We start from the raw sequence: 12959 nt of genomic DNA, 5'->3' as shown, positions 1-12959 counted from the left end.
CTCGGAGCCCTACCCGCTCTAAGGGAGTTCTCGACCTCCCCAACATGGCGGAGCCACCGACCTGCCTTCACAAGATGTCGGCGCATTCACTCGCCCTTCCCAATATGGCTCCCACCCCGCACTTCCCGTATAAACATGGCACCGGGCGGGGACAGGCGTGCGCCCTTCTCAAGATGGTCGCCAGAAGGTTGCTGCTGGCCCTCCTCAAGATGGCGGCCGCCCTTCCTTGCTGACAGAGTGCTTCCGGTAAGGCCTGGCGTCAGCGCCGCGGCCATGGCGGAGCTGACAGACGCGGAGCTCCGGAAGGAGCTGCTGGCGCTGGGCTACCGACCCGGGCCCATCACCGAGACCACCCGCAAGGTCTACATCAAGAAGCTAAGCTGCCTGCGGGCTGAGGTGGCGGCGGCGAAGCGCAGGGGCCGCGGCGCTCCGCCCAGCCCGGGCCGCAGCTCCGGCAGGCCGCAGCAGGCCTCACCCTCGCGGCCGCGCCTCGGCTTCAGCCTCAGCCCCGGCAGGGCCGGCCGCGACGGAGAGGAGGAGGATGAGGAGGATGAGGAGGACGGGATGGAGGAGGACGAAGAGGAGGAAAGAGGACGAGCGCCCGTGTCCCGCTGGGAGGCCGCTGAGGGAGGCAGGCTGTCCTGGGGAGACCCACGAGGGTCACCGCCCGGGCGCAGCGGGGGGCTCGGCGGTAGGAACGAGGGTGGGACATCCCGGGATGGGCTCCGGGGGCTGAGCGCACCCTCCTCGTGGAGCTCCTCCCTGGAGAGGAGCGGGGGGCTCAGGGCTGGGATGGGCTCGTCTCTGGATGATGGCTTTCGGGCCTCGAGCTCCTTTCAGTGGAGCACATCTGCAGAGGGGAGCGAGGGGCTCAGCGGCAGGCCGAGGGCGTCCCTGGATGGGTTTGGGGGGCCGAGCACGTCCCAGTGGAACACATCTATAAGTAGAGGTGAGGGACTCAGTGCAAGGGCTGGGATAGGGTCGTCCGTGGATGGGGTGGGAGGGCTGAGCTCCGTGTCCTCCTGGGGTGCATCTGCGGGCAGAAGTGGAAGGCTCAGCTCCATGCCCTTTTCCAGTGATGAAAGCGAAGGTCTGACATCCAGGGGCCATTGGGACACATCAGTAGGGCGGACTGCAGGGCAGAACTCCCCAGCACAATGGGAGACAGCAGGGGGAAGGAAGACAGAAAGGAAGGGGCTTTTCTCCAACAGCTGGTGGGGACGGGAGAGCAGGGTGGCACCCAGCACTCATTGGGAAACCTCAGCAGGACGTAGTGGGTTGAGTTACCCATTTGAGAGGAGAGAGGAGAGCTTGGCGCCCAGCATTCGAAAGGAGGCAGACAGAGAGCCAAAAACCAGCAGCTGGGGAGAGGGATTGAGCCGACGGCTGCCGTGGAAGGCTGTGAGTGGCACAGGGCTGGGCTCGGGCAGCCCGTGGGATGCATCTGCTGCAGTGGTGACACCCCGCACTCAGCTCCTGCGATCAGCCCCCAGGCAGCAGATGGAAGGAAAACGCAAAGGCCTCGAGTTCTACCTATCCCAGTTCCTTTTCCTCGCCAGCTTGGTGCTGCTGCTGATTTTTCTGGGTATCCTCATGGTGAAGATGATTGGGTCAGGCTGGCTTGAACAGACAGAGGAGAACTGTACGTGTACCGGTTTAATTGTGGGTTTTTTTTAACTTTATTTGCTTTTATTTTCTGATTTCCCTCTATTACTTCCATTGCTATCAGATACATCATTCTCTCACTTGGCATCTCCGTCTCCCTCTCCCATTGCCTTTGGGAAGTCTCATTCATCACTGAAAATAAGTCAAGTGTGTGTTCTTTTTTATTTTTACTTTTGCCTTCAGTTCTTCAAAACCCTGTTGGGTTTTGCCCATAAAAGGAAGCCAGGCCAAGGAGGTGTTTTATGGTTATTGGCTGTGTAGTATAACACTTGTGTAGCTGTCCTGTGTTTTAACATTAGCCTCTGCAAAGCACAGCCCTGCGATGGTCTCTGTGTTGCATTTAAAGCAGATATCCCAGCTAGATGGAATTAATGCCACTTCAGGACTTGGAACTGAAAGAAGAGGTTTGGGTTGGAAGGTACTGGTCCTTAATTTGGGCACACTGCACGTAGATGTACAACCTGTGGCCAGCCTGTACCCAATTGTTGGGACAGGAGGCAGCTCTTAAACCAGAGGCCACAATCTTTGGAACTAACTGTTCATGCTGAAGTATATCCCCTGTGTTTGCCTTCAGGGACTTGATTTAAACTCTTGTTATTGCCATGGTATTTCAGGTGACCATGGCATGCAGCACTTGAGAATGATCAGTGGAAATTTCCATCTCCTGCCATCTACATCAGCTGTTAAAACATTCTGGCCACAATTTTTACTTTCCAGCTGAACAGAGTTCATCATTTACAGCCTGGTACAAAACTAGTTTTGTTTCTTTTGCTGCCTTCCAAGGCAGTGCTGTTTGTGTAGCAAGGTACCATGTAGAGTAAGATTAAAAACAGCAGAATCAGACTTGAAGGTAGTCTTTAAAAAAAAAGTTATTTTCTTGGTCAGAGCTCTTGTTTTGCAGCCAGCTAACTCTCTTTCTCTCCCATAGTTAATCTCTTGCCTGTGGATTGTGACAAAAGAACAGATGATGTAAGCATACATTTATTTATCTTTAAATATTGTGGATGGGATTCTCATAGAAGAGTAATTATTCTGGGAAGCTTCCACCAGTATCACATCACTGTGAAATTATTAGTTTTATCTTCGTGATTTGATGAGTTGGAATTAATGAGCTCGATTAAGTTAGGATTGTGTGTAAGACTCCAAAAGATAAAACTTTAAATTCCCATTTATGTGAATCAGTTTCTTTAATAGTGGTAACAGAAGCGATAAGGATTTGCTGAAGAGGCTGTACCTGCGTTCAGCTTTAGCAATGCAGGATTTAATCCAGCTCATTCCCTCAACTCCGTTGTAAAGTGTTTGCACAGCCCTGTTATTATTATTTTTTAATCATGGTGCATCACTTGGAAAAAGAAAATCTTGGATTTGGAGTTATGGTTGGTCCCTTGTGACAGCTGGGACACACAGAGGTGATGGATGCAGCCTGTCTGAGGGGATGGCTGGTGGTGCAGTGTGAGCTGGGCTCTCAGTGGCACTTTCACATGATGTGCCAGCTCCACTCGGCCTCAGAACCCATAGCTGTGTTGCAGCTTTGCTGCAGGTGTGTTCAGTTTGAACTGGTGATGCATAGCTGAGCTAAAACCCCTCTGCTGGCATTTTGCTGTGACGGTGCTGGCTAGTCTGACTGCTGCCCCGTAGCTGCCAGGCTGTTCATGTGTGTTACCTGTTTCTGACTTTCAGTTCTGCAAAGCCAAAGAGAAGGACGTTGTGATGAACATGCTGCACGAGTTGTATAACTACTTGTCTGTACAAGCTGGTGAGTTCCATTTGTCGTTGTAAAACACTCTCTCAGCTATCTGGACATTTTTAACCTTAATTTGAAGAGAGGGATTTATGGAACAGTCAGTTCCACTCATAGAGCTTTGAGAAAGTCAGGTAACAGCAAAACAGAACGAGGTGTGTTTATTTTTGATCTCAGTAGTGCTTAGCTAATGCTATCACTGTGCTCTTGTGGAGTGGTCCTTCTTTGCACTCGATATATTGGGAACTTGAGGTGCAAATCTTCAGCTTTGTGGTTCTTTTGTAACAGCACCTTGAAATTGTCTTCAAGATGCTCAGAGGCAGGTAAGTGTAAATCAGTGCGTTTTACACATGGAGTCGGAATGACTTAAGAAGTTGTCATCTCTCTGCTGAAATGTGACAGCGGATTATGGGATTTCTTTTAAGTTTTCTGTGCTGAGCAAGGCAGGCTAAGGAGCCAACCAACTGCAGGAGTTGAACGCTCTGTACTACGTGTGTGCCAATCCGATCCATAACAAGTGCTGTTTGACAGAGAAAGCTGCTCTAGCAGCAGTTCAGCAGACAAGTGAGAACTTTTCTTTCAGCAAGATGCATAATAATGTTAATCATAACAGTGCCTAAGTTCCATTTTCAAGATTTCAGACCCCAATGCTTTTGAATCCTTTGGGTTCTTGAGTTTCACAGGATTTCTAAAGCTTCAGTACCAATTTTGCCTGGTCTCTCAGCACACTTGTGTGGCCAGCTTTGTGAAGGATGATTTAGAAGCCCAAGTTCCTGGCCAGTATTCCTCTGCCTGGGCAAAGGGTAGAGCTGGGATATAGAAGCATTTTGTGTTGATCACACTTCAACACTGCAGTCTCTGTTGCATAGTGGAAAGCCCCTCTGCCTGCCATTATGATAGAGAGGTGGTTATGTATTCTGTGGAAGAGAAATAGTATTTTCCCTCCTTTGTTGAGTAGCTCGTGCTCTTAAGCATGAGGTTTTCTTGCCCTTCCCCAACCTCTATCCAGTGGCTGAGCACTTTATTAATAGTCATAATCTTAACCTGCCTACTGTATAAATCTCACCTTGCAGTCGTTTTGCCCAGAGCTGTAGCTGTGTTTAAAGGATGTTGTTTCTGGACAGCTGAGTGTATTTCTGAACTGTCAAGGGTTGTTTTTTTCTAAACATTATTTCTGTTTGACTTTTTTTTTTTTTTTTTTTTTTTACCAGGTAATTTTGAATGCGGAAACCCTGAGAATCTAAAAAGCAAATGCATTTGGGTTAGTGAAGCAAGGGACCACGTGGTGGTGAGTAGGCTGTGAGCAGCTGTTGTTGTAACATGGTGCTATGCCTCTTACAAGGCAATAAATAATAGATACTAAAGCAATTTGCCATTTGTTTTACTTCCCCATCCTGTTCTGATTCTTTCCCATACCTCTGGTTTCCCCTTTGGTTCTCAGCAGTTCGTTTGAAAATAATCTTCCCCTACATCTCTGATTCAAGCCCTGTAAATCTAACTTAATGGTTTGTTTTTTTGCCATGGCCATCAGTCTTTTGTAACCAGAAATTTCCCAGGATTGAGGCCTGGGCAGAAGAAAAATCTTTCTATACCCCAAAGTGTCAGAAGACAGACTGCCTTGATCCAGCATTCCATTTCTTTCATGGTAAACTGTCAGTAAGATTATGTTGTATTTAGTGGTTAGCCTTAACAGTCTGGTAGAGAGTTATTTTACAGAGTGCTTCACGCATCATCTACCAGAGTCAGAAGATTTCAGTCCAGACTGACTTTCAGATTTAGTTTTCCTCCCTCCAGTTTGCAGAATTATGATAAGAATTAACCCTGGGACAGACTGCTTAGAATAAGTTCTCTCATAACTGTTATGAAATAACGTTATTCAGCATTTTAAATGAATGGGAGACTGACATTCTAATGGATTCTTCTCACAGAATATAACTGGTGGTTCCCCACAGAAGTTTGAAGCTGCCCTGAAGTGGATACTGAACAGTAACAAGGATTTAGGAATATGGTAAGTGGAAGCCTGCTGTTCTAAAATGATCTTTCTCGCCGTCGGCTGATGTGTAATTTGACATCCTGTGTGCTGTGCACAAAAAGCTCCATTAGATTTCAAAGATAATCAGAGGCTCGCTTTGTCAGTGCTTCCAAATAAAACGTATGGTCCTAGAACAGATTGGCAGCTGCAGACGTTCCTTCTCAGTGTGTTTCCCAACCCTTGCAGTGGGGGACATCGTGTTCACGAACGCACTGCTCTGCAATGAAGTTCAAGCCTGATGTTGTGCCTGTTCACTGTGACGTTGTGCTTACAGCAGGGCTTAGAAGTGGTGGTTCTGGTGTCTTGGGAGGGCAGCTTGCTTGTTAAACTTGCCTGTGTCCTCGCTGTTCTCCAGACAACTCTTTTATTCAGTACTCGTAGCAAAAACAGAGCTTTGGTATTGCGTGGGCCCCCTTTCAGCAAAGGGGTTGGGTTGTACAGGTCAGCAGAGCGTTGTCTTCAGGAGGTAACAACCCACGTGCCCTGGGATCTCTTGGGGCAAGTAAGTCTGTGAGGAGGGGAGGGAAACAGACTGTTCAATGGTATCTTTTCTTTAGTGTCAGTTCTCTTTCCGGCAGAATGCACAGTAGATGTCAAAACCAACAGACTGTGACTGCATAGCAGCTTGGTCAGTCACCAGTGGGGCTTTTTGTCTTGGGTTTCTTGGCTGCCACTTGTTTCTGTACATGTGGAATGGCACAAGTGCTGCTTTCTTCAGCTGAGAAATACAATGTTCGGGCCGTAATCTGATGAGAGGCTGTTATGCAGTTTCCACAGACATAATTATCTGCCTCTGGGAAGTGTCAGCTGCCTCCACTCCATGTTAACTCTGAAGCCTAACATTTGTTTGCATTTTAATATTGCATAAATTGTATAATATTGCATAATACTGCATAAATAAAATGTATCTCTGATTAAACGAATTGCAACGGTAGTAATACTAGAGCTTCATGGGTACAGTTTGTGTTGATTTCCATTGCTTGATTTCTTGTCCTAAAAAGAATTCTGCAGCTGCTGCTGTGGCTGAATGATCAGACAGTGCCTGCTGCTTTATTCTTGGCGTGTGGCAAATTCCCAGGACAAGACATTGTTTTCTTATTGGCAGGTTTGGATTTGCTTTTTGGGCCGTATTTTTGTACAGGGGCAGTGCTTGTGTCAGGAGCCTTGTAGTGTAATATATTCTCTCTTAATTTTCATAATTAGCAGTTTTCTGGGCTGTTTGCCAAGTGGATCTACTTTCACCAAGTCTGCATGGTGTGCAGAGTGAGTGTTCAGCAGGCTTACCAACCTGAGGGTGGCATTTCTACGTGAGATTGGCGTTCTGGGTGCCAATCTGAGAGGCAGAACTGGAAATGAGCTCTGCTCAGTGATTTTGCTGCATGTTTAAAGTGTGGAGTGTGGATTGTCAATAAGATGAGGGGTGGAAAACAGCTGTGTCTGCTGCTGCTGTAGAATCCAGCAACCAAACACAGGCTGTCAGCACTTGGTGAGATCTGCACTAATAAATTGAGAGAATGACATTGTCTAGTAAGTCATTCATTGCAAACCTGGAATGAATTAGCTTAAAAATAATGAAATCCCTTTTGGTCTCGTTGCTCTGAATCTGATAGCTCTCGCTAGGATTGCTTGATGCCTGTTGGCTTAGAGGATCTAACAAGGAAACCACATCAGCGTAGGTCTGTATAGAAAGAAGTGAGCTAAAAGCATCTCGGCTGGCACAGCAGGTGTGTGCAAGTGATTTTGCAGGAGGCTGTGTTATCGATTTTGCTGTGAATGCTTTCTGAGGGTGTGTCCATTGCTCACTGCAGACAAGGCTGATGTGTTGTCACTTTCCTAGCTAAACTGTTTGTGCTCATCAGCACTGAGGGAAACAGCGCAACCTCTACGGACATTTGCAGTCTCCCTCAACTGCTCTCTCTGCAATTGCTGATGAGTGACTCAGTAAACATTTCCATTTCTCTGTGCTGGGAGGTGGGAATCCAATTTAAAGTTTAATCTTCTGCTCGCTGAGAGGTGCTGTCAGAGAGTCTGCAGAGGGAGATTTCAGTTTAGCAGTGGGAGTTCCAGCCCTGCTGCCTTTTCTGAAGCCATATCCAGTCCTTGCTAAGCAGCCGGTCCCAAAATGTTCTGGAAAGAGGAGGTGCAAAGATGTTGGTGCATTTTCTGTGTGGCGCATAGAACGAGTTACTGCATCTGCAGTCTGCTTCCTCTCCCTCTTTTGATTAAAGACTGCAGTTGGAGCGTTTGCGTTCTTCAGTGAAGATTTTCTGCCTCTTCCCATCAGGTTGAAAGGCGGAGACCCCTCCGAACCCGTCAGCAGAGTGGAGGAGGTGGTCTGTCTGGAGTCGGCCCACCCTCAGATGGGGCTCAGCTGCCGTTTCCGTCGGGCGGTGATCACTGCTGTCATGAACCTGTTCCTGTTTTTCTGGTGTAAGTTGTCAGTGTTTCTGATCGACTTCTCCCCTTGCTGGCTGTAGAGATGAACACGCGTGCACCCATGTATTTTTCCAGCCATATGAAACTACTGGCAGAGGTGAAATAAATCTGCCAACGAGTTAATTTCTAATTAACCTTTTTCTGGCAGCAGAAAGAGACCTGTAGCCCTGCTCTTGTGCTGAGTGCTTAACACTTGCTTTAAATCAGCAAGCTGATTAGCTCCCTGAGTATTCCTCAAGTACCCATTACTGCGGTCTGCAAAATAAGTATGTTAACCTACCTAAAAGATTCATTTGTTCTTTCTTTTCTTGCACTAAACTACAAAATCTTCTGGACTCTCCTGTAATGACTTGTAGCATTTCAAGTATTATAGGTTTTATGGGAAGAGTCTGTCACGCCCCAGCAGAGACAGAGGACTTACTGAGCGAGGTGATAATGAGAGATGAGTGCTGGCTGGAGGAGTTTATAATCTGGCCAGATGAGGTGAGGGTGAAAGGGGATAGTTATGTTTATTGTAGAGACTGAGATGCTAAAGTTAGCTCCTGTCGTAACGGGGACATTTGTCAGTGCTAAACCTTCAATTTAGATCTCCTGAATTTTAGGCTGGCACTGGAGCCCCGGGCTTTATCTCCTTATCAAGTAGCTATCTGCAGAGCAGTGGAGCTTGACAGTCTTCCTAAGTGATTATTGTAGGGGAAGCCTCTAGCAAAGAGGTAGCTCTGGGATTTAGAGAATTAGAGCCCTGTGGTCATGCTGATGTTTTGGGGGGGGGGGAGGAAGGTCTGTGATGAGGCCTTCTGGCCATCTCTGCTCACATGCACACCTGCTCTTCTGCTGCAGGAACAAAATGTACTGCTCGGATGCAGTTCCAAGCAGGCCTGGGAAGCAGGGAGGAGGAAAGCTGCCTCCAGAGAGTTGTAAAAAAAGAAACCTGCTGGCACTGAGGAAGTACGTGCATGTCCCTACTGAATTCTGTTTGTTTTTATTCCTCTAGGTCTGGTAACTCTGTGGGGGATCCTGATCTTCCTTCGGTATCGCTGGCGGAAGATGGAGGAAGAGGAGCAAGCCATGTATGATATGGTGAAGAAGATCATAGGTAGAGTCCAGTATCTCTGTAAACCCAGTTAACACTCTCCTCCTCTGTGCAGTGTTGAAATCTCTCCTTGTTTTTCCCTTCTGCCCTGCAGCTGTTGTCCAGGACCACTACAAGGAATGGGAACGGAACCTGGAGCGCTACCCCTATGTGGGCATTCTCCACGTTCGGGACAGCCTCATCCCTCCTCAGAGCAGGTGAGCTTTGCTCTTTGAGAGGGAGTCAGCATGGCATGACTCGACTCAACTCAACACCGTAGTTACTGGATGACAGACCACGAGCAGACAATTGATGGGAAGCGAGCAGAGTCTGTCTGGCCTTTCACTTCATAAAGGATGTTGATAAAACCCAGGCTATATATTAACCTGCTGCAGATTAATGTGGCAGTCCAGGGGGCTAATATTTTTTGCAGTCACACTGGTGTATTGTCATTGTTCTATCACACAGTAATTGGATTTTGTTTTTCCTGGGCCTGGAGCATCTTTTTTTTAATTTTTTTTTCTCCTTTGTCTAATCTATGTAGGATGCCATCCTGTTTCTCAGCCATTGTGCCTTGTTCTCCAGGCAGGTGCTGCAATCTCACAGAACAAACCTTCCCATGAGCTGAATGGGGTTTTGGGGAGGCTCTTCTGAAGGGATTTTGTGCACTGTCTGCCTGCAAAGTTTCCTGTTCAGATGAGGCAGCTCTGAATGGGAGGCAGAGCAAGCTGTCTGATTCTGATGCCTTTTCAGAACAGAAGCACAGTTGGTTACGCCGCAGTTGGTGGGGCAGGAGGAGCAGCCTGGGTTGTGATGCTTCATCTTTGCAAAACATTTTTTGTTTTTTTTTTAACATTTTGCTTAGACTCAGCTGCTTTGTTCTCCAGACAGCACAGAACGCTGCACGTGCTGCAAAGTCTCAAACATCCTCCCTCTTCGTCAGTCGCGATACAACCAGGAGTTATTTCAGCTGGCTTTGATTGATAGCTGTGTAGTACCTAGAATTACTAGACTGCAAAACTGGATGGAGCTCCAGTTTGTGCTCCCTTGCCTGAGAGTTCCCTGTGCTTTGGAGGTGGGGGCAGTTTGCTGATGGAATCCCTCTGCAATGTGAATTGGGCTTGACATTCAGGGCAGTCATCAATTGTTTGTGCTGCCAGAGGGTCTCCTCTTCCCCACTGGTAGGATTTGTGCTTTCATGTCCTGGGCTTGAAATCACCTCTCAACTTGAATTCTGGTTTAATCTCCTTTACTGTCTGCATGGGAAGCTGGCAGTGGCTTGATCAACAGCTACAATTACTGTAAGCAGGAAGGCACTTTGAGAATATAATTATTTTTCTTTTTCATTGCTGTTTTTTTACAGGAAAAAAATGAAGCGCGTCTGGAACAGAGCTGTGGAGTTTCTGGCCTCAAATGAGTCACGGATTCAGACGGAGTCACACAGAGTAGCAGGAGAGGACATGCTCGTATGGAGATGGACTCAGCCATCTTATGTCTCAGATTCAGAGCACTAAAGAGGAGCAGAAGCAGAACAACTTTTGAAAAGGACCTCTGCAAGGGAGCAGTCCCTTCTCTGGTGGTGGGAAAGAGCAGGTCACGGTCCCAACCTCCTTGGGTTGGGGATTGCACGCATCTGTTTGCTCTTCTTTCTTAAAATCTTCATGTACAAACAAAAAAAAAAAAACAACCAGGGCAATAATGTTGGCTTAGAAAGAAGATGGGCTTGAGCTGGTGGGAAGCTAGAATCACACCAAAGTTAACCTTCCAGCAGATATCTGGCTTCTGTAGGCAAGCAGGCCTAAAGCAGCGTGTTAAAAAAACGCGTCCTTAAATGTTGAAGGACCTGAGATCTCTCTGACAATGGTTCTTAAAATTTGACCTCAATTGTGCAAAAGCCAACTGGAGGCAGCATCCAGCATGGAACGTGTTTAAAGGAGGTTGGCATTTCCCATGGAAACTTTAGGGTGGCAGCTGAGATGCGTTTTGTTAGCGTTTGTTTTTTAGCAGTGCAGAGACAACGATGAGAGCACTTGCTGCTTCCCAACAGGGAGAATGTTTGTGTCTGTTTCACCCTTCAAAAGTGGGGGGGAAAAAAATAATAGGAAAAAAATAAAATGAGGCAAAGGTAGTCATAGAGGGAGGGCAGTCTGACGTGCCTTGATGGTTTGGGCTGGGCTGGGGGTGTGGAGGGAAACATTTGTCATCCTGTTCCACTTTTTAAGTCTGCAAATTCTGTGCTTTATGTTTTCTTGGGGGGCGGGGGGAATTTGGGTGGGAAGTGAAGGATATAGGAAGCTTCAGGAAGCGCTTTCTTGTGGCTACAAGGGGTTGCTTCATGGGCTTTTAAATAGCAGCTTTGGAATGTCTATTGGGGCTGAATGTACTTGTTTATCTTGGGCAGCTGCAATGTGTGTGCTGTGGGTCAGAGCAGAGGTGTACAATGCATGGGGTCGTGCATTGTCAGGGGGTGCCAAATCCATGTTCCTGCAGCCTCACGACAGGTGGAAGGAGCAGCAGCCCATCCTCTGTTGGTGCTGCAGGCGTTGTTTTGTATCTGCAGTCATCTAGCTAGTTAAGTTTGTTTCTGTGTCCTGCGTAGGACTGTTGTTGTTTTGGGGGGTGTTGATTTGTTTTGTTTTCTTCAAAGAAAATATCTGCAGAGTGTGGCAGCTTAGACTGGGCAAAAATACTGTTAATCTGTTCTTCCCTGTGTCATCAAACCGCTGACAGGACACCGCTGGGACAGCGAGGACCAAGTTCATTTCTGGCCTAAGCTAACAAAACCTGCAGAGAGAAGCCAGTGGCAGCGTGTGTCAGCGGTGGGTTTAGCAGCTTCATGAGCAGAGTGTGGATTTTTGCATTCAGCTCTGATGCTGAATGCATGGAGAGCTTCCCTTCCAGGCTCTGCTGGGCAGCTGGGCTCAGGATGGCAGCCAGAGCCCTCCTGCAAGGTTTGCAGATCGGTGATGCCACCCACAGGGTGGGCGCCCTGCCCGCATCCCAGGATGAAGTCTGCATCTCCTCCCTCCCTCTCCCCCCCCAGGGTGTTTGGTGGGGTGTTCCACCTGTGCCTCCTGCTGCAGAAGGGTGGGAGGGGCACCTGGCAATATCTGGTGCTGCTCATCAGCCTGGGGGAGTGGGGAGAGCAGCTTTCTGCAGGGAGGCCTGAGGAGTCACACGAGAGCTGTTCTGTGGGGGGTTCACTCCTCGCCCATAGGTTGCTTTTGGTCGCACGTGTAAGGTGTTTGAGCAAGAGAGGAGACTCAGGAACGGCCTTCTAGTCGTTTACCACTAAATAGGGAATCAACTGAGGGCAGCCTTGATTCTTCTAAAGCATTGTGATGAGATCTCCACTGTTGTTACAGAAGCTTTCGCAAACACCAGTGCCTATGTAATTAAGCCTTTTTTAACTGTTTGCAGGTTTTGAGTTACGATTGTTTTTAACCATCCAAATACAGAGTGAGGAGTTAAGCATTACAGTCATGTTTTTTGTATTAAACTTGTTTTGTAGAACAAATCTCACTGGTTTGGTGCTGTTTATTATCCGTTCAGTTTAGCTCTGTAAACCAATATATAAAATAAATTTATTACGAATGATTTGTTACCTTTTATTTCTGTGGAAGAGTTGCAGGCTGTTCCAATTGCTTTTGGTCACGCAGATCAAATAGATCCTGCTCCAAGGAGACGGTGGGTTCTAAGTATAGCCCTGAAAATGGCATGGGACTGCATGACAGCCTAATGAGACAGCATGGATCCTTGTGACGCTCGCTGATCTCAATAGCCAGCAGGCTCAAGTGTTGAGTTGCAAATTCAATCTGTGTTCTGGGAATAGGTGGCATTAAGGAGTGCGTGGAAGGCAGTTGTCTCATTTAGCTGCATTTTGAAGAGATTGACAGCTTTGAGGATTGGGGTACTGCAATTATTAGCTCAGTGGGTTGATGGGTTTTCCTGTGGTCCTTCGTAAAGCGTTGGTTCAAGATGGGGAATGGCACAGAGCTGTAAGGCTGTGGGAA

The 12959-nt window shown here is 47.6% G+C and overlaps 1 protein-coding gene across 1 annotated transcript; it reads left to right on the top strand.

Annotated features, from left to right (window-relative positions):
• The first annotated feature begins 251 nt into the window (after window positions 1–251).
• On the top strand, window positions 252–12543 carry LEMD2 (LEM domain nuclear envelope protein 2). Its single transcript, XM_042833479.1, has 9 exons — window positions 252–1642; window positions 2594–2634; window positions 3346–3421; window positions 4618–4694; window positions 5335–5414; window positions 7723–7868; window positions 8869–8970; window positions 9062–9164; window positions 10310–12543. Exons 1-9 carry the CDS (start codon window positions 274–276, stop codon window positions 10458–10460), a joined length of 2145 nt encoding a protein of 714 aa, XP_042689413.1. The 5' UTR covers window positions 252–273; the 3' UTR covers window positions 10461–12543.
• Window positions 12544–12959: the final 416 nt, after the last annotated feature.

The sequence above is a fragment of the Centrocercus urophasianus genome, unplaced genomic scaffold (genome assembly GCF_019232065.1).
Source record: "Centrocercus urophasianus isolate 14NV4802_14NV808 unplaced genomic scaffold, USGS_Curo_1.0 seq_42, whole genome shotgun sequence".
Classification (NCBI taxonomy): domain Eukaryota; kingdom Metazoa; phylum Chordata; class Aves; order Galliformes; family Phasianidae; genus Centrocercus; species Centrocercus urophasianus.
The sequence above is the reverse complement of the archived record's forward strand: the minus strand, read 5'-3'. Positions and strand labels throughout refer to the sequence as shown.

What these genes read in the sequence shown, in the direction of transcription:
- LEMD2 (XM_042833479.1), top strand. Translation starts at nt 274, where the DNA reads ATGGCGGAGCTGACAGACGCGGAGCTCCGGAAGGAGCTGCTGGCGCTG. An exon ending in GTGACAAAAGAACAGATGAT is followed by an intron (nt 2,635 to 3,345) that starts GTAAGCATACAT and finishes TCTGACTTTCAG; the next exon opens with TTCTGCAAAGCCAAAGAGAA. An exon ending in AACAAGGATTTAGGAATATG is followed by an intron (nt 5,415 to 7,722) that starts GTAAGTGGAAGC and finishes TCTTCCCATCAG; the next exon opens with GTTGAAAGGCGGAGACCCCT.